This window comes from Botryllus schlosseri, chromosome 9 (assembly GCF_051294905.1).
Source record: "Botryllus schlosseri isolate E-star chromosome 9, Bs_hap1, whole genome shotgun sequence".
Classification (NCBI taxonomy): domain Eukaryota; kingdom Metazoa; phylum Chordata; class Ascidiacea; order Stolidobranchia; family Styelidae; genus Botryllus; species Botryllus schlosseri.
In genome coordinates this window covers 3,921,370-3,942,896 of record NC_137244.1, presented here as the reverse complement: position 1 = coordinate 3,942,896, position 21,527 = coordinate 3,921,370, and the positions used below count along the sequence as shown (strand labels likewise).

The following is a 21,527-nucleotide window of genomic DNA, read 5'->3' as shown; positions in this document are numbered from 1 at the left end:
CACTAAAATTTCCATTACCGCTGTACTAGGGTATAAAACTAAAACGTTAAAAGGGTGCACCATTTGGAAAAAGGTTGACAAGCACTGGTTTAGCCACTAGTGTTTACTATATTTTGTGCGTGACATTGCCATGTTATGATCGATAGAAATAACGACTACTAACATACCATTGGAAAATAATGGTAAATTGCTAAATAAAAAAGTTGTCTACTACGGAATCAATTTCACTGGTATCATAATATCTTGCGCTAAATAGATATACAGCAACGTAGCTCTTGATATCAGAGTCACGTAGGCTGTGGTTCCCCAGAGTACGTATGGAGCCGCATGAAAACACTCGAGTAGCCTACTTATAACGAAAATGTATAAGCACCTAGCTTAACACTGGATCCCACCATCCAGCTAATATCAAAACCATGCACATAGACTTCTATAGATTATATATTGATTAATTTAGAATTGTTAGACGCAGATTCGCGAGTCCTATGCATTGAAGTAAACTGAAAATGCATATCATCAGTACGGCATACTATATAAATGTCGTTATGTGATAGCTCGCACCAGTTTGAGGGAGATGTTACGCTGAGATAATATTGAACTTATTGCAATTGATACTTGACTATGAGTCGTTATTTTGATGTTAGTAAAATTGTGTCGAAATTTGCTCTTCGGAGACGATCCATAAAAATCTATGACCAGCAGAACGAAAGTCTGTAGTTATCAGACGGGTATCTATTCATGTGTTTGACGCTATGGTATGCAAGAATTCTCTTTCTCGGTCTTCAGAAGCGGCCTTGGGCGGCTTCAGACATAACTAATATCCATTATTTTAGCATTCATTTACAGAAATTGACTATAACTATTCGTAAAACAAACAAGAACTGTCTATTATATTTTTGTGGCATAGTCAGAGGTCAATCAGAGCCGCAAGGAGGTCAGCTTGGAGCCGCGTTTGGGAATCACTGGTCAATAGGGTTGTCCAAAATTTGGAAAATCCTAAAAAATCTCCGTGATTATGTCTCATTCTATACACTATTGATAAAAAAGAAACAATGAGCCCGAAAGAAGCTTACAAAAATACCGTTAAGATTTTGGGCAATGCAGTTAATGACGTTCGGCTTCAACATCAAACGCACTTGCCGTGAATGAATCAGCAGATCCGAGGCAGTCTTTCACGCATTGTATTACGGATGGCTCGAAAACGAATCCCAGAACCCATACTTCTCTAATAGGTGATAGGTTTTTTGTCATGGTTGCCAGTACTATTTGATCGTTATGCAACAAGCCATCAGCGTGGATTAAGATCCTGTGAACGTCACTCTTAATTTGTCGGACAATATCATCACCACATTCACTTAGCATGTGAATAGTTTGCATGTCGCATAGGGTTCCATCTCCAATCATACGTCGCAGTTGTGAGAATAATATATTCCGACAATCATCAATTGAGGTTGCTCCAACTGTAAGAATAAATATGTTAAATCATTCAGGACGTAGTTTCCTTATTACTAGGGCAAATTCTGTCAAAATTGTAGTGTTAGGTCAAAAATTGTAAAAATTGTTTCCAAAGTCAAGAATTTTTTGCAACCTGGCTTTCGTTTGTAACGTAGATCTTGCACTGTCGGTGAACTTATCATTTGACACTTTCCACTTGTAGCCTACTTTATAGGCATACCGTTGTAGACGGCCCATTGTCTGCTCATTGTGAATCATAAAGATTCAAATGAAACAAATAGGTTGACATGCTCTTATTCAACGTACCGCAATATCCTAACTGAAGCAGGACTGCGTGCACATTGCGTGGTGCTTATATAAAAAAGCTCATGATGACAAATTGTGATGTAGACACCATTGTCAGAATGAAGCAACGCGGTGTGTCACCAGCAATGTATGCACAGTGCACACATTCAGTGTCGTCATCCAGCAACTGCTGCTGTTGAACGTTCTTTCTCTATTATTGGCAAGCTACTTAGTAAGGACAGACACTTTCTACCCGAGGATGTAGGAAAGTATGTTTCGTTGTACTAGACCAAATTTTAATAATTTCTACTGGAATTCTTCATAGGGCCAGATTTCGTTAAAATAAAGTTTTTTCGTGTAGAGATTTATCAGTTTTTGATTCAAAAATGTTTTTTGGGACAAACTACTTCGGAAGGACTGACAGTTCCAACCAGAAATGAAGATAAGTAGTAAAATTCTTACATTATGTTGGAAAACACCTAATTTGCATACGTTAGGCAAAATTTGGTCAAATTTACGTTTTCTACGGTAAAAAAATCGTCCTACTTATTACATGAGCATCGCGAGCATCCACATAATAAATGAGATCTAACGTTTACAATCATAATCACGGTTAACATAAACGGCCAATGTAATCATAGATGTTCCAATGAATTTACCGATGACTGAATGTGTTATTGTTGCATAATTATGGTCGATTAAAAATAATTAATCAGATCCTACTACATTCATTTCAGAAATGTAAAATGCAATTATTAGAATTATTATCCGTACACTGATATGAACTCTGCTACGTTAACCTATAGCCTATAGGTACCGGTGTTATTGACTGCGTGGATTAAGGCTAAGAATTAGAATGGAAGATTAGTATCAGTATTTCACTCTTGATTGAATGTGGACGAAACTCAGTGATACAGAATTCGTTGCTACGTGATTACAAATACATTTATTCGATGACAGGCTATTCTACAATACATGTACGACATGTACGTACAGTTGTACACTGCGTTTACCCGACAATATACCTGCTTGTTACCACGAAACAACATGCTACAACAGATAACACTGAGACCGCACGAAGCTGACATAGTTTTATCCATATGGCATATCCATGGTTTAAATCTTTCTACAGAATTTGTTTGTGTTGTAGTCTACTGAATTTGTTTGTGTTGTAGTCCGTGGTGTCAGTCTAATTTTTATAATAATAATAACATGACTAAAGATGTAGATATAAATATAAATATTTGTAATTATGTCACGACAAACACCAGCTCTGTACCGGTAAATCAGTTCACGTTGGCATGGGGGAATCAAAATTGAATAGTACTATACTGTCCTATGGAAATGCCAATATTATTACGGACGAATGTGCACTACACTGGTATTTGAAAACAGTAGGCTAATTCTCAGGATTCTCGGGCGAAATAAATCGCTAGAAATGAGCGGATATCGCTTCGTTCGCCATTACACATATTCTGACGCGCCAGCGAATCGCGTGAAATATACCGGAGATTAGGGGTGGTGTAAGCCTCTGAAAGGTTCAGGTTCGCGTGGGAGCGAATCTTTGTGAAAGGTTCTGTGTGAAGTTCGAACGCGAACGTTAACCGCATGAAGTCACGTGGTGTCACATTGCTAATTCCAACCCTACGTTTCAGTGAAGTGATAGCCTATATTAATGTAGCCTACTTGTAGACGATGCCTAGCGACGACTCGGGCCACATAATGTCACGATGCTGAAGTACATATTAACGTTTTAAGCGTAACCAAATGTATCAACTGGGGCAATCAAGGGATATAATAATCCCATAAAATCATTATATTCCGTCGCTTTGCCAACAATTTCGACGAGGACTTCCAAGGGAATGAAAGGTCTAGGTCAGACTGGACATTGTATTCGGCGTTTGAGTATTGCTAATTGGATATTGAGAAGAGTGTAAAACGTGTTTCTATACTTGCTACCGATATTACCCATTAACAAGTTATACAGCAGTAGCTCACAGCAGACAGTCACTAAATATTCACAAACGTAAAGCTGCATATTTCGAGCAAACTTTTGTAACAAAGCAAGTAAAATTTTTGAGATTGTCACGGTGCATGCTCGTTCAGTGTTGATATTTTTTTACGGCCCGCAGTTAAAATGCAATAAATTTCAACCAAAGTTGTTATAATGAAGTGAAAATTGTAATATATGAGAAAAAGGTTCACAGTCCAGAACCTACCAAGATTCGTTTGTGAACGTGAACCTCTAAATTTCTGAGGTCCACACACAGAAGGCGAACGTGAACCTCACGTTCACACCATCCCAACTGGAGATGTCGACTAAGGACAGGCTAAGTTAGAATTCGCACATCGTATGCATAAATTGTAGTGCTGAGATCACGAAAGGGATAGACAAAGACCTGCGTTCATTTGACTAAGTATACTGTTTTTTTAAATACCTGTATACGACCTACATTTCATGGTGATTTGATAGGGCAGTGGTCGGGAACCTGTTTCGACCAAAGAGCCATATTGGCCCAATATGTTCAAATTGTAACTCCGAAAGAACTATACATATCAACTAACTGTTACGTCACAATTGAACATCCGTGACGTATTGGTAGCACTATTATATGGGATTCGTAGTTTGCGCTATATATTCGGCCCGCATGGATATGTGGATCCAAACATGGTCACGACAACAGTACATGCCCACCGTGTGATACGTCAGCGACGTCGGATTAGGGGAGGCAATTGAGGCAGTGCCTGAGATGTCGTCAGGGATGTGTGAATGAAAATTGTGAACCATTCAATTTTATCTTATATCGGTGTTTATGAATGACTAGATCTTAAACATTTTTATTCCCAGACTCACGGAATTTTCATATTTATGGTTCGAAAATAAAGTGCGAAAGGAGAGGTAAGGGTCAGATGAGGGACATACGTGCCAAGCCACACCTGTGACAGCGCAACTCATCGTAAATGGCGTAGAATTTATAATCACTTATATTAAGCATATGTAATTGTTGCGCTGATTCTGAAAATCCAAGTATTGATCGCTTTCTAAAATATATGGCGTAACGTAACGTTGCGTTACACACTTACATTTTTACGGCGGTGCTAGAAATCTACTAACCTATCAAGAAAATGGATAGCGTTGCTTTTAATTTGAATTTGTTGTTGTGAATTTCACTTCCAAGGCATTTTATTTCTCGGCGTAGATCAGGAAGATAGTGTGTACTTGAAACCTGCATTGTTCTAAAAGTGTCGCCATGTCTGCTATTCTCTATCGTCAATCTACGTGTCGTGCAATCCACGATTTCTAGGCGCGCGATGGTGGGTAGACCGAATTTGCGAGTGGTGTCAGTCGCCGGTGCGACAGCAACTTGAATTTGGTGATTTTGGAAAGAGGGCGATCCTGCCCCTAACTTTTGATACCCCACTGCGTTGACCTCTCAAAGACATGTTCGTGCTGCACGAGAATAATTACTCTCACTGTCATGAAAATTTACTAACAAGTTGCGCAATATTGATAAATTAGGTGCAAAATTAAAACTTTCTCAAAGAGCCATATCTTATCATCAAAAGAGCCATATATATGGCTCGCGAGCCATAGGTTCCCGACCACTGTGATAGGGGCTCTTTCGGGTGAAAATATTTTATCGTAAGTTGGACCATTCTGTAGTACAATTAGGGTTGCATTTAAAGCAAAAATCAATATAAAACAAAAATCAATTTGCGGGTTCCAACCATCCCATATCCATATTCCTTGGCTTTATCGGATGGTAAATGTTCATAGCCTCATACAACATGTTTTTTCATAAGTATTTACACAATTATGGCTTAATTTTACAACTTGAAGAAAACATAATTTTGTTTATTTTAAAAAGGCCTTTGTTTTAAAAACTGTTTAAAACATGTTTTAAACAAAGTGTTTCAAAACACCGTTTGTTTTAAATGCAACCCTAAGTACAATATACTTACAATTAAGATAGTTTCTCATCGGCTTAGTAACTGTATCATTCATGATCAACCCGTAAAGCAGTTGTCTTGTTAACGTCATTCTACTTTTGTTTAGGCTGTTTGCAGCAAATTCCTCAATTTCATATTTCTTCAGATTCAAGACGTGAAGCGCGCAGCAAAATTCCTGTTAATATAACATTTGTTATCTTGCGTGTGAAATATTCGGAGTTGGTTAAGGCGTCGGAGACTGTTAGCGTCATATTGACTTGCAAAGCCACTTGCCTATAATACAGGTTAGAGGGGTATACGCACGAATCGGCTTTGCTAAGGAGCCTACGCCACTGAAAGTAAACTTCCTAGAGCAGGGGTTCTCAACTTCCCTTGTACAACGGGCCGCATTTTTACAAATAAAGACGCTGCGGGCCGCAGAATATTATTATCATGTATTTGTGGGCTACTATTAAATTGTGGGCTACTATAGCCTATTTACCAGTCGTATACTGCTATTTACTACATTTTCATGCATTCTAGAGCATTAATGGACACATTGGACAGCGTTCGTAAGTTTACAGTGGCTATTTTTTTGTGAGAATATGTATCTTCCAGAATATGTATCTTCCAGCCCAAGTAAATCCCCATATGGAGCCTGCGTTGCATTCGTTTCCAGGTAGGTATATCCACCCCAAACCCCTCCAACAGAGAACTGAAATCCCTGTTTCAATGCGTGAGTGAGCAAGTATGAAATTACGGTCACTCGTTCGTTACAGAGGCAATTATTATGACTCTCAGCTGTCAGTGATATGAGAAGAAGTCTGGTGTTCGGGGTCATTTCTGAGCAGACCAATCAACCCTTCTCCTTTTCTTCCGTGGCTGATTGAGCCCTGCACCAATAGGTGCAGGAGTCAGCTTTGTAAATTTGTTGTTTTTCTCATTTCCTCTGCAAATATGTCTACTCTGATAAAATGCACCCAGATAATTAGCTATGCTATGTCTGTGGAGTCGGTGGATTCGTCCAATGCTAGGCTACGCGGCAACGTGGTTCAGAAAATGCGACAAAAGATCAACTGGCATTGCTGTTAGTATTCATGGTTGAATCAGACAACTGTATAGCTTCTAAATTTGGCAGGTCATGTTGGCCTCGCTGCTAAGTTCCGGAAACAGCTAATATATTCGCGCAGTATGTTGAAGTCTTATTGAAATCACACCTTCTCTAGCAGATTTCTTGGGTTTAGCGATATTCTAAGAAATTTTGAACGATGCGTCTGTAACGTCGCTTCTAATTTTAACAATGCCCGAAATATGGATTGCTAGGCTTGCCACCAAGCCAGCATCGTTGTTTTTTTTTGAGATCAAGCTATATGTGAAACTCCAGAAGAAACAGGCGTGGTAACATTTTAAGCTTCGACGCTTCGTTACGACGAATGTTCTTTGACAAATATGACACATCGGTTTTCCATTTATATCTGGGAAGGAAAATTCATTGCTCGACGCAGAGTTACAAACCCAGCTTTCGCCGTTCTCGTTTCTAGTACTTGTTTCTGCTCAAACCATTCACGGTGTGGGAAACACTTTTTAAAAGTGTTCTACGCTGCGGGATTCTCTTGAAGCAGAGTGCAGCCGAACACCGGTTCAAAAGAATAACAATCTGAACTTCAGCATAGGCCTATATCAAGAAACCAGAACACATCAAAGAATGAGTAATCAAACGAAACAGAGACGATGCGACAATAAAGCTAAGTAGCTAAATTAATAATTAATATGTAACAATTCTGTGACTGTAGTAATTGCTTTCGTAATGAAAGATGTCGCGGGCCGCAAAATAAACGTCTGTGGGCCGCATGCGGCACGCGGGCCGCGGGTTGAGAACCCCTGTCCTAGAGTATAGCCAATGTGAAATCACACTATTGATCCGCATTGACTCAGCTTTTTGAGATGTTTAGCAATCTAAACCTTTCAAAATGCGCTTAGAACTTATCTACATCGTGGTCAAATATATTAGGAAAAAATTTAATCAAGTGACTGCAATACTTCGATTCTACTGAATATTTTATCAATATGTTTATTATTTCTCTTGATTCGTGTGATTCCTGCACAAATTGTTTGCCGTATTTTGCGTGGCCAGGGGTTAGGAAATGGGATGAAATCCATTGACTTAAACAAGTGTCACTCGAAATTTCCAATATTGTGCCAGTCTCAGAATGAAGCATAAAGTGTATAAATAATATTCTTTAAGTCGACGTAACCAGGAAACGTCAGCACAATATTGAAGTAGCTCCCAACCGGCAGGGCGTCCTCAAGACTTCTTACTACGTGGAATTTCTTGATTTGAAGAGGAATCTGCTTTTAATCCTTTGGGACGCGAAATTTATCGTTTTTATGGCAGAATTGTAACGTATAGAATTTCTTCCCTTCTATGCATATATGTGTACGCGGACCACATGTGGCAAGATATCGAAGGGGTACCGTCAACAGCTGCTACAGCAAGACATTTTGATTTCGACTCCAATCGTGGTTGCATGACTCCGGAATCGGCACCAAACTGTTTTAAGTTTATCTTGGCTCCTCCTCTTCAGAACCTAAGTCGACCTTGCTTCAAGTCAACGGATAAGTAATCAAAATCAAAATTAGAAATATCGGCCTTGTGTATAAATGACGATAGTATTCGAAAACCTTTAATACCTTGTACACCATCTTTATGCGCCTTCAGAACCCAATCCACATCAGGGACATATTGGATTCGTTTTCATCCATCCTACGCTATGGTGGAAAACGTCCAAAGACACGGTGTGAGAGCTAATGTAAGTAGGCTACCGAAATTATTTAAAAAAATAACTTTTTCGGCCATTATTAACACGATTTCCTATTTTTTATATCGATAACCAGCGCAAATGGAGCAGAGGAAGAGAATAAGGACCTGCATGGTTTGATGAGAGAAGACATAGAATGTGTCATACGGAGATACGTTTTCGCAACCTTTCTCGAGAATTGCTCCAGGGGAGCAGAAATTTGTGAGATCTTCGGGATTGATTTCCAGTTTTTGTACATAGCTGTAAGGGATGACAAATAGATTGTCCAACATTCCATTGTAAGCGAGCTTCGTGATGCTTTTAAAAACCTTTATCTTGTATGAACCTAAAAAATTCCTGAACACGGTCGACATGAGTCCAGATATGCAGTTTGGTAGGCTGTCACGATCACTTTGATAGATTGTTGTCATGTACTTGAGGAACATCGGGTTTCTACAAACAGCCAAAAACGCAGGGGAATTCCGTCGTAGTTGATCAAGCATGGTGCCACCATCAGTGGAAAGGTACGATGCTGCGGTTTCCAAATTTTCGTCGTCAAATCCTCTCAGGGCTATAACTTTATCTGGCTTTTGGTCGGTATTCAGCTCCCAATATAAGTTCCAACGGGACGACGTTAAAATACGTGCATGGTGCCAAATTCTTCCCGCTATGATATTGGCGATGAGATCGTTCGCTTTCGCAGGAGTCATTTCGCTGATTTCGGAATCGCCTCTCTTACTGAAATCTTCTGAACATTGATCTAAACCATCAATCGTTATAAGAACTTTGTCCGAATTCTTTTCAAGCCATTCCCGGCCTGATTTTGCTTCATCAGAAGTCAATTTAGTATCAGGGTATTGGGCTAACCGGTCAATAAAAAATAAATGAAATGCACTTGATGTGGTTTGACATTGAAATTTAGCTGCGTTGACAAAATGAACGAGTTTGATATCGTGAAGTGCCGTAACATTTCTCTTAGAAACAGCCAATGAATACATTTTGGAGAATGTCGATTTTCCCGCTCCCGCCTCTCCCAAGACCATGACATGCTTGGGCGATATATTGTCCATCGGATCGTGAACTTGTGCCAGATCAATCTCTTTCAAGTCTCTGCCAAGATGATTCTTCACGTCGACAGGAAACTTTTCAGTAGCATTCCTTATTCCGCTATCCGTCTCAACTACCATCGCGGTAGGACGAGATTTGAGATTCTGAACTTCGTCCATTGCTTTGGTGAGGTGACGCTTGACTTTTGCTAGAAATTCCAATTCTGAAAGAGTGTAGTAATCAATTTAAATGTTTCAATTTCCACTCTGATGGGAACATGAAATTTGAAAGTTATAATATGGTTTACTTAGCCACAAAGAAAGATGAACTGATCACTGATCCTACAATTATCAATAAACTAGATCTGTTCCAGAGGTAGCTATATTTCGGTACAATCGCTTATACAGCTGAACATGACAGAACGCAAGATCAATCCACCCTAGTCTTTCCAATAGTATTTTTCAATGTTGTAGCTATTCATTACTGCATTCAATCGGCTATTACTCGTTGTATTTTTTCAAATTCGATTGTTTGTGTTTGTGGCTAAGAGTCCCTATTAGGGATGATGTGAACGCGAGGTTCACGTTCGCGTTCTGTGTATGAACCTCATAAATTTAGAGGTTCAAATTCACAAACAAACATTGGTGCGCAGTGAACCTCTGCGCAGTGAACCTTTCCCGTGTATTATAATTTTTCACGTCATTATAATCTTTTGTTTAAATTCTTTACATTTCCACTTCGGACCCGTCTATGCAAGGCGCTGGCAGCATAATAAAATCAAAACTAAATGAGCATGCGCCTCAACTAAAAAAAATTTCTTGTTTTGTTACAAAGGTTTGCTCGAAAATTTAAGCTTTCTGTTTGTGAATATTTCGTGACTCACGGCTCTGCGCTTGAACGGTATTCATAGGGCAAGTTTTTGTTGCACTAAAATCACGAGAAAGTTGCATTTAATTTTAACAAAAGTTGCAGTGAAAAGTTGCATTTATAATTTTGTTGAATTATTATGGTATGAGATACTCGAAAGGCTCCGTTGTATAACCTAGTTCCTGTAAACCTGCCAAATTTGTTACTTCGCCATTTAACGGTCTGGCGAAACCGCCCAAAATTACATTTTTCCACGGCACACAGCAGGAAAATCACGCAATGCGGGAATAATTTCCCCCCTAAATTCCAAACACCTTGGCGATAACCCCACCCCCTGTCCATAAAACAAGTAGAATAACACACCCCAAACCCCTAGGTCTGCAAACTTGGCCAAGGCATTAGAGAAAAACTCACTCTTGGCGACTTTATCCAAATCAATAGCATGAAGAAGGGGACCCAGTGAAAATGTAATTTTCGGCGGTCTCGCCTGGGCGTTCGTGGAGTGAGAAACTATTTCATATTTAAACGACAGAATTGATAACGCGATCTATTTCAAAATTATTCGGGCACTGTCGTGCTTGGCAGGGGGAGTTGAAATTTTCTGCATGCTGGGTCATATGTAACAGTGAGATGCAGCTAACCCGTCATATAGCTCTTTGTTATGCAAATCGAAGTCAGTAGAACCATACTAGAAATAGTTTATAGTATGTTTCTAAATCACTCCCTTACGTTTTTACGCAATAAAAGTAGATAAAAGTTGCAGTAAAAATTGGCCATGAAAATAGAGAAGAGTTGCAAAATTTTGCACTATTAAATTCCTCCTAACAGCTTAAAACACTATAGTACGTAGATTCTGAGTATCTACGAAGCTGTCGGAAGCTGTAAAAAAAAGTTGCAAAAGTTGCAAAAACTTGCCTTCGCACAACATCAATAACTAAATATACACTACATGTATATCCTATAAATTATGTAGTCAGCAAATCATGCTTATTCAACCAATCATTGAAATTGATATGAAGAATACGTCGTTGTATAACGTAAAAATTCCGAGAGACGTACGGGATCCATCTTGATTTGATGTGTTTATTGTAACATAAATACCCAATCTCTGCGATAGGGGTGTTGGCTACTGTATAACTTGTTTATGGGGTAATATCGGTACCAACTATAGCAGGTGTACGGTATCCATCTTGATTATTCGTTGTCCAGGGGGCGGTAGCTCAAAAAAGTTTGGGAGACACTGATTTACACTGTAATGATGTTGTATAAAAACCTAAAAATCTGTGCAGTGGAAATTAACTTGAACGCACCGATATGTCGCCACGGGACGTCGCAATGCTACTTCCGAATGCTGATATTTTATTAAAGTTCGTGAACACACGAGTCTCAACCTCGTTGGTGTTACCACCATGTGCAGTTTTATAATATATACATGTATTTATCACTATACGAATGCAGCAACGCAGAGCGATAGGAAATGTTTGAAGCTCACCCGGTTGTTGCTTTGGACAAATTTGCTTTTCTTTTTCCTCTGGACTTGGAGAGGGATGATGATGCTCTGCTTTAAAAAAGGAAGACCGTCTTGAACTTGATATTGTTAGATACAGATAATGGCTTCCAGAGTATACTCCGACCTGTGACAGTATCTATTCAAATGAATCCGTCACTTTAACATTTAATGACAGATGGTCAAATGTGGGGTTCAGATAAATGGTGTAAAAGTATTACCATTGATGTCGAAACGAAGCACCAAAAATGCTAAGACTACGACAACTCAAAACGTTCCGGCCCTAAAAAGTCATTTTTCTGATCCCTCCGTCGATATTCGGGTTCATTTCAATATGAATATACTATTCGATTGTATATTGAAGTTCTCTACCTCCAAGAAGCTCTAGTGGGTGAGCGCCGTGCAGGACAGTTGTCATTTATTGCTGTTACTTCATGACTTGCGGAGAAAGCTGTCACGACTCCAAAGATCACTCACACGCAAAGCCGTAGCCAGAAAAAAATATTATTTGGGATGGGTGGGGGGCGACGTTTTTATTAGTTTAGGGGATCTCTCCCGTGGGAACACCTAGCAGATCCAATTTCATCACTACACTTTATACATACGATTCTTAGACTCATATACGCACATACACATACACACCCTATAGAAGCTTTCATGTTGCCAACTATAGCTTGTATTAGGCGATCGTTTCACGAACGAGCCCAAATCGCTAGTATGAAGTGATGAACAATCAGTGTGGTTTACGGACATAGTCGCTCGGAGTGTAAATATTTCTTTTGAATGAATGAAAGAATTTGATCAATAACCATGGTGCGTGTATATTTTTAATAATTACTTCGTTGAAGCACAGTTATTTAGAGAGCTCTGGTAAAGATTGACGATACTTTCAAGATTGGAATCGCTGATACATACGAGACCAAATTAAAAAACTGCCTTGATCAGACTCGTACGATTCCAAATTGGCACTTTTTAACGGGCGGGGGCGAAATTTTCCCGTGTCAGTTGCCTTTATGTCGAAGGGGTCTGATTGCAGGGACAGGATTATTAGCCGCCAGACATATAAGCACCCGGAAATCTAAATCTTAGGCTTCGGAATACATGAGTCGGCTTTATGGCCGTCAATCATTTTGGGGCGCACTTTGCGGAGTCGCGTGTAGTACTACTTTATATGTCTTGCTGTGTCTCGGGACGGAAATTTCCGGAACTAACAGGCCCCAAACACACACTGAACTGATACCCCTAGACTCAAGCAACCCAACGACCTCGGGCTACTCTAGTGTATCTACTGGTATTGTTACAGGTATTGAAAATGCAGCTAAATTCAATTGTGAGTATAGAGTATTTGCGGAAGAAATTATTTTTCGGGTTTCCGATAATGAAATCAAGACATGTATGTACACGCAATTACATTATTTCAGTTCAATTACAATTACAATTACAATTACTCCATGCTAAAAATATCAAATTACAATTACAATTACAATTACTCCTTGCATGCTTCAATTACAATTACTCCTTGCACGCTTCAATTACATTACAATTACAATTACAATTGCTGCTGTTGAACATGTAATTGAATAATCATAAATTCAACCGTGCTCCTTGGCAACCGTAGCGTCGTATTTAACAACAATTCAAGTCTAGTTCAGATTGTGTAGTAATAAATGCGTTTATGTGCGTACATAGTATGCTATGTAAGATGTCATTGTGACGTAATATAAGCGTGTTTTGTATGCTCGGTAATTATGGCTCACGTAATTGGAAATGTAAAATGTTATTTACCTAATTTCCTATGGGTTAGGATTAAGGATAGGGTGCAGTATGTCGTTGAAAAAGTATTATAATATATGCACGTGTTGGATTTGCGTATATAGTATATAATTAAAGAAATAATATTATTTTTATCGAGGGACGTAGGAATTAGGATGAGGAGTGAAAACAAAACCGTGCTTTGTCAGATAAGACGTTATATAATATCCAGTGGTCTGGTTAGTTAGCCAGACGAAGTAACGATGCAGCATCGTGATCTGAAATCGTATTGTAGATTGCCAACCCACGGATAGATTAAAGATAACTAACCTACGGATAGATACCCAACACCCGTCGTCACGCTTGCTTGCTCGGAGGAAAATACTGCTCAGCAATCTGAACTCAACGTAATTGCCAATCCCATATAGCTGACGACCCGAGCGCTCAAATTCAATAAAGTTGATCTTATTAGAAAGCTACTGTCGCACTGATTCCGAAAATATACATTAAACTTTCATCAATGCAAAAGAACCAGCCCGAAATAGCGTTCAAAGTCTGAACATCGGCATTGTTCCAGACAATCGCATCGACGCACCACAATGACCCTTGCGTGTCTTCGATTGTTCAGAACAATGGCAATTTTCAGACTTTGAGGTGTATTTCGAGATGGCTCCATTGCTCCGATCGGATTTTAATATATATTTTCGGAATCAGTGCGACAGTAGCGTTCAAATAAGATCAACTTTATTCAATTTGAGCGCTCGGGTCGTCAGCTATGAGATTGGCAATTACGTTGCGTTCAGATTGCTGAGCGGTATTTTCCTCCGAGCAAGCAAGCGTGACGACGGGTGTTGGGTATCTATCCGTAAGTTAGTTATCTATAGATAGATGAGCAAGATGTGAGTCACGGATGAATGAACCGACAAACGTACTGCAGAGCCGACTAAAAGCAATAAACTTTGTAGTCCTAGAGCTGGCGATCCATGCGTCCAAATTTGATGCATCTGGTCTTTATCGTAAGCTAGCCTATTGATGTACTAATTCCGAAAATACAAAATAAAATCTCGTCAGGGCAATGTAACTGCTCCAAAATAGCCGTTTAAGGCCGACTGTTCTGAAAAGTGAGAGCGCTGCAGCAGCATGACCACAACCATTACCAATTACGCCCAGCGATTGTTCAGAACAATGCCTATTCCCAGACTTTCACGACTATTTTGGGATGGTACCATTGCCTGGAAATAAACTTTTATTGCGGAATCGGTGCGACACTAGCTTTCGATTAGGACCATACATATCAAATTTCGACGCTTGGATCGCCAGCTATGGGACTATCAATTCTACTGCTTTTAGCCGGCTCAGCATTTCGCTTCTCGGCGTATTCAATCGTGAGTCACGTGTTGCGAATCCATCTGTTGGTTGGTAATCTGAAAATTGTATACAATGGCAGCCGAGACCAGCATAGCGGTAAAAATACAAAAAAAACTTCGCCCGCAAGGGCGCAGTCAAGGGCTTCCGCGAATGTATCCACCAAATTCCTTGTCGACATTTAAAGAGAATGCATTATAAGTCAATTATTTTATGTTGTGCTTGTCAGGTCTCAATAGCAATTTAATGTAATTAAAATTGTAACTGAAAATTTTTTGTCAAATTACAATTACAATTACAATTACACAAAATAAAAATGCTTAAATTACAATTACATTACAATTACATTGGAAAATGTAATAAATTACATTCAATTACAATTACAAATTACAATTGATCCAACTCTGGTATGGACACAAGCAAAACTCACGGCTCAGTGAAATTGGTCTACGTCACACTTTCCATTTGGCCAAATGCGTTTCGACGGTAATTTTGACCGGCTTGCCGAGCGCGCAATTTGATAAAATGGGTATCAATCGAAAGCTACTGCGGCACTTTCTGCTCGTGATCCTGTAACACCCCCCCCCCCCCCCCAGCCCCAACAAATCACCCCTGAATGTTGCACTGTAACGAAGTTTAGTATTGTGACGGAATCACGGACGCTCTAATATTACTCTATCTATCAACTATCTAGCAAGATTCAGGGACACACGTTTCAGTGTTAGTTTATAACACACGGCCGCAGAGTAATTTTTCAATCGTCAATAAGAATTAATATCGTTTTTTCATCGAACACAGAAGGTGCACATTTGTTGAGCAGTGGTCATTTTGAATCCATTACCCAACGATTCGATCAAGTTAAGTGGTAATATAATTTAAGTGCGCGTAATATTAGTGGAAGTCGTTTACAAACCTAGCCGCCAAGTTCGTAGTGCAAATAAAGAAGACCATAGTCAAAGTGCATGAAAAGGGCGGATTTTGATCCAACTAGATATGGGAAAATCACGAACTGGCCATAAACTGATGGCCGGCCATGATGAATTCGTACGGCCGACCACGTAATTTACCGTGCTGGCCACGAGACAACGCTTTTTTATGGCCGGCCACGACATATTTGTGGCCGGCCACAGAAAAATCTGGCCAGTAAGTGGCCACAGGAGAGCTGAGACCCTGGCTGATAATTCTAGCGATCATTTAAATGAAAAGTATATGCTCACCGTCACCGTAATAGTCTCCACCAATGATGGTCACCGTAGAATTTGTTATATTCACGGAGTTGTTACCACCGGCCACAAATGCTGCATTTCCTGTATGAGAAATGAATAATACTCTCTTATGTTGATTCATAAACAATTCTCCATCAAACACCAGAGTAAAATATATGGGGCCAAATATCCCTACGTTATATAAATGTCAAATTTCCTTTATCGTGTAAATCAGTGGTTCTCAACCTTTTTGGACATGCGCTCCCCTTGACGATGGTAAAAACAATATGCGCCCCGGGGACCACCCCTGCACTTATCTTCATGTCAAAAAGAGCACATCATCTAATACAGAGGTGGGCATTTGGGCAACCTCTCTGCTAATGACGGCCGCATTTCGATTACTTATGTAGCCGCATTCCAGGGCATAGCCGCAATGAATACCTATGTTAAATTCAGAGGTGGTCAAAGTAGTCAAGAAAGCTACTCAAGTAGAAGTAGAAGTAGCGACTAAAAATCTACTCAAGTACGAGTAGAAGTACTTCTTCCGTAAGCCACCTAAAACTACTTGAAGTAGAAGTAGAATTGACTAACTAAAAATCTACTCAAGTAAGTAAGTAGTTTTGAAAACAGTCTTAATTCGTTCTCATGGACTGTAAAAGCTGCAAATTGAGCTATGCGGAAGGTGCAGAGAGCTTGATTCGTATTGATGCATCCCAGGAGGTATCAATTTCCGACAGAATAAGCATTCTTTTGCATCATAGGATGCAAATTGTTAACTTGAAGACCCCGTTTTAGAGAATATATTGGCATGGCGTCCCACCCATATTATAAGGCCCCAAGTTTAGGCGAAGAGTAATACTGAGAAGTTGTATTGAATACGGTTTCAACACTTTTCGCGATCAATATACAACAAATATTGTGGATCGTAAAATTTATATTTAGTGTAGCTTTATTTTCGGAAAATTGCTGCATTGCTACACTTGATTTTATGCTTCAACATGTATCTTCTGCAGACAAATGAACTGAAAGTAATTAGAACGAAAAATATGATACTCTAAGTATCATACTGGGAATTGAAAGTGAAATATAAATACCACTTCAAAAAAGCGGAAAATATATTTCATATTTTTTGTCCATAAAGCTTCAAATGTGATCTGATAAAAACAGGTTTAACGTTCCAAAAAGCCGGATTTTTCAGATTAGCAGGACATCGTCCTGGGCTGCTAGATAACAATAAGATAGGTAATTGCTAGATTGCGAAAAGGTAGTTTCAAGCGTTATGGTGGGCCATATTTACTGTGATGAAATATTTGATAAGGGTGATAATGCTGTGTTAGCGGAACCATTAGCAATCCGCACAGCATTGTTGCGTCCCAATGCCAATCTCCGTAACAATGAAAAATTTGAGGCTGATTGTGGGAGTTCTAGGGCCACGAGCGGAATAAAATTTATATTTTCGTAATCAGTGCTGGGTCAGCGTTCGATTGATACCCGTTTTACCAAATTTAATGTTCGGCAAGCCTGTCAAAAATAACCGTCAAATTGTCTGTAGCCAAATGGAAATTGTGACGTGCTACAATTTCACTTAGGCGTGAGATATGCCTGTGTCGATACCATATAGAACACGATGGTGAAACACATGTTTAGTCATAGTCACAATTTATACAATCTCTGTCAATTTCTCGTGCTCCCACTGAGAGCCTCCCACGCCCCCAGGTTGAGAACCACTGGTGTAAATGATGTCGCACTCAGTCAATATCGATTATTGCCAACATTTTGATCAAATCATAGTGGTTGCTAAAAGAACCTATTCGAGTAATAAGATTCTTATGATTGGATACTGCAGCGATCGTATCAATATACCAACTACGTCCATTCATCGGGCAAAACTTTGCATATTCGATCATGTCGTTTTTGCGCTTATCATATTTTATATCAAGTAATCAGAGAGCTAAGCCTTGAAATATTCGGTTAGCTATTGATACAGATTAACGCAGAAATGCTTTCAAACCTGCAACACCATCCCCATCCTGGTGATATCGATCTTCATCAGCCATTGAAGTGATATGTCTTTCGAAGAATATTTCATCGATAAAATAGCAAAGCAATTGCTTAGAGATATCTGAAATATCGAAACAGCAACTTTTAGCTCGAAAATTTCATAGGCAAAATCTGAAAGTATTCGCCGGTGGCATCGTAGTTTAGTGTTGAATTATAGATAACTAACCTACTGATAGATACGCAACACCCGTCGTCACGCTTACTTGCCCGGAGGAAATTACTGCTCAGCAATCTAAACTAGGCTTACCATACGTCCTCTTTTAAGAGGAATTGTCCTCTTTTTTGACTTTTTTGAAAGTGTCCTCGGAGGACGCCCTTTTGTCCTCTTTTTTGAAAATTTAGGTCAGATTTAGAGCAAATTGCGAATAATATGCCGTAAATTAGCACAGAAGTGACGATACGGCGGGTATTTCGGAGTGAAAAAGGGTGATTTTAGCTCTGAGCGAAAAGATGACCTTTTTTTTTAGTCATCATGTGGAGAGAATGGCAGAGGCAATGTGGAGAGAAAAACGATATTTTGAGTTCTGAGCAGAAAAGATGAATTTTTTTTTTTTAGTCAACCGATCACAAAGTGGGAAAAATTCACCGTTTTTTGACAATTCTACTCCGGTTTTGCAAGTTGCAAATTTCTGAAAAAAGTGTCCTCTCTTTAGATTTCCAAAATATGGTAAGCCTATACCAGGGGTGGGCAAACTTTTGAGCTGGCGGGCCGCATTCAACATCTGAATCCATTCGCGGGCCGCACTATATAAAATTGGGATTATAAACCAAAACGCAATATTGGTATTTGATTATATAGTGAGGACATGGAGATAATATATATGCTTATTTAAAACAATCCAAACATTGCTTTGATGATATCAGATCAAAAAACAGTGGCGAGATTTCATAGGCGGGTCGACCTCAATAACCAATTTTTCAAAACTATAGATAGAGGATTGAAATTTAAATCTGTGAGCAGCGATCTGTTCGTAGATTTACTAATTTCACTTTTGGTTCAGTCCCAGGCAACGTTCCCTCTAAGCTGCGCACGTGCGCAAATGCGCAGTCCTGACGCGGTCTCTGCGCACAGAAAATCTAAGTTGCGCACAAATAATCCGAAGTGATGACCTTTTTTAGTCGTTACGCACTGTTGTCCAAGGGTCTGCGCAGGAAAATGTGGGAGTGTGCGCAGACGTGTGAAAAATTAGAGGGAACATTGGTTCCAGGACACACAATGCTGACACCATCGTAACCATGTTAGCTTCAAACACGCTTCTATTATGTGTAGATAAAATATAAATAGCCTGATTCTACGCATACAGAGAACGAATCTACCTATAAGACACGCGCGAAACTTTTTTTATAAGCACATCACTGAACTAATTAAACGTTGGAGTGGCCAATCTGAAATCCCACTCGTGATCCAAATTATGTCAATCTCGTTTAGGATTTCTGTGATATTTAGCAGTTGAAAGTTTTCAGACTGCGTGGACCTTTAGATCGGGTTGTCGCGCAAGAAATTAAACATAAAAATGATATAGGAAGTATTTACCTTAGAACAGTGGTTCTTATACTTTTTAAGACACGCCTTCCCCCCTTATGATGGTAATAAATTTCGCGTCGCCATTGTCGTCATATCACAAAACGCAACCAGAATGTTAGCAAACCGAACAGATAGTTTGATGGCATGGAAAGGTGACGACTGTGGATGAGAGATTTTAAAATATGAATTTCAGACTAAATACAGAGCAATAATATTGAATGGAATGTTAATCGCACCGAGCGCGAATTTTTTTTTTTCAGTTGAGCTCAGCGTCGCGCCTCCCTTCAAATGCTTGCACGCCACCTAGGACGGTGCACCACCCAGTTTTGAGAACCACTTCCAAATACTTATCGTGGTGAAATGTACTAAGAAAAAGTTCAAATCAAGTCCCTGCATTAATTCGATTTTTAGTTTGCATTTTATCAATATTTTTAATAAGTTTCTTTAGACTCTCGCGGGCCACACAGATCGGTGTGGAGGGCCGCATGCGGCCCGCGGGCCATAGTTTGCCCACCCTTGGCCTATACTAAACGCTACATAATTGCTAGTCCCATAGCTGACGACTCGCGTGCTTATAAAGGGCCATTGTTATGGTCACTGTGCTGCGTCGCTGCGATTGTTTAAAACAATGCCGATTTTCAGACTTTGACGTGTATTTCAAGAGGGTTCCATTAATGTGTATTTTCGGAATCAGTGCGACAGTAGCTTTCAAATAAGATCAACTTTGTTTAATTTAAGCACGCGGGTCGTCAGCTATGGGATTAGCAATTATGTTGCGTTCAGATTGCTGAGCAGTAATTTCCTCCGGGCAAGCAAGCGTGACGATGGGTGTTGCGTATCTATCCGTAGGTTAGTTATCAATAGTTGAATCATTGCGACAATGAGCTAAAATATAAAAACCAGTGGAAAACTAGACGGACAATACAGTATTAGAGGATTGCATTTAAATCAAAAATTGATTTCAAACAAACATGTTTAAAACAATGCCCTTGATTAAAACATGTCTTTTATTTTTTTTTGTTTTTTTTTAATCCATGACGTCACGACCATTCAATTTTGACGTCATAGTGGATTGACATTAATAATAATTGAACATATAGGGTAAATATAGCTCCGTGGACGAAATATATGTACTATTGCTGTTAAATAGAGTATTTTGAGGGTTCCAACCATCCCATATCGATATACGTCGGTTATATCGGGTGGTAATTGTCCGTAGGCTTGTACAACACGTTTTTTGGAAAGTATTTACACAATTAGGGCATAATTTTACAACTAAAAACAAAACATTTCAAAAGGCCATTGTCTAAAACACTGTTTAAAACATGTTTTAAACAAAGTTTGTCAAAACACAGTTTGTTTTCAGTGCAACCCTAACGAAGCAAATAGTGGGTGGTTCAAATTTTGCTTCCGGCACGTTTTTCTGCCGATTTATATGTAATGATCACACGCTAGCTGTTTAATTAGCCGATAGCGATGTGAGACTCGGGTTATCTTGAGGCCTATTCCGTCGCCGCACGAAAAAGATTTTCAGTTGACCGCTTCTTCGCGGCCCCTTCAGACGCTTTCGCGCCCCCCCCCCCCCAGGTTGAGAACCACTGCATTAGATAGAAAGAAATGGTAGGCAAAAACACGCGAACAGTTCTCATAGCATATTCCCGTGCGTGCCTGCAAGCTACATATTTGCGTTCTATGATGTCATTGATATGGTCGCGTTCACATACAACAGG

At 39.5% G+C, this 21,527-nt stretch overlaps 1 protein-coding gene across 2 annotated transcripts; it reads right to left on the bottom strand.

Moving 5' to 3' along the window:
* Positions 1-625: 625 nt before the first annotated feature.
* Positions 626-18,360, bottom strand: LOC145445850 (uncharacterized). Of its 2 annotated transcripts, none has more exons than XM_080324001.1 (6): positions 18,223-18,360; positions 16,224-16,313; positions 11,875-11,940; positions 8,597-9,738; positions 5,704-5,866; positions 626-1,460 (listed from the first exon to the last, which is right to left on the bottom strand). In XM_080324001.1, the coding sequence occupies exons 1-6, from the start codon at positions 18,266-18,268 to the stop codon at positions 1,105-1,107; spliced, it is 1,863 nt and encodes a 620-aa protein (XP_080180127.1). In that variant the 5' UTR covers positions 18,269-18,360; the 3' UTR covers positions 626-1,104. The 2 variants fall into 2 exon arrangements, with proteins under 2 accessions (XP_080180127.1, XP_080180128.1); XM_080324002.1 differs by having other exon boundaries at positions 16,230-16,313.
* Positions 18,361-21,527: the final 3,167 nt, after the last annotated feature.

Coding starts and splice junctions, on each gene's coding strand:
- LOC145445850 (XM_080324001.1), bottom strand. CDS start 18,268: ATGGCTGATGAAGATCGATATCACCAGGATGGGGATGGTGTTGCAG. Junction 16,314..18,222: donor GGATGGGGATGGTGTTGCAG/GTTTGAAAGCAT, acceptor TTTCTCATACAG/GAAATGCAGCATTTGTGGCC. Junction 1,461..5,703: donor GATGAGAAACTATCTTAATT/GTAAGTATATTG, acceptor TTATTCTTACAG/TTGGAGCAACCTCAATTGAT.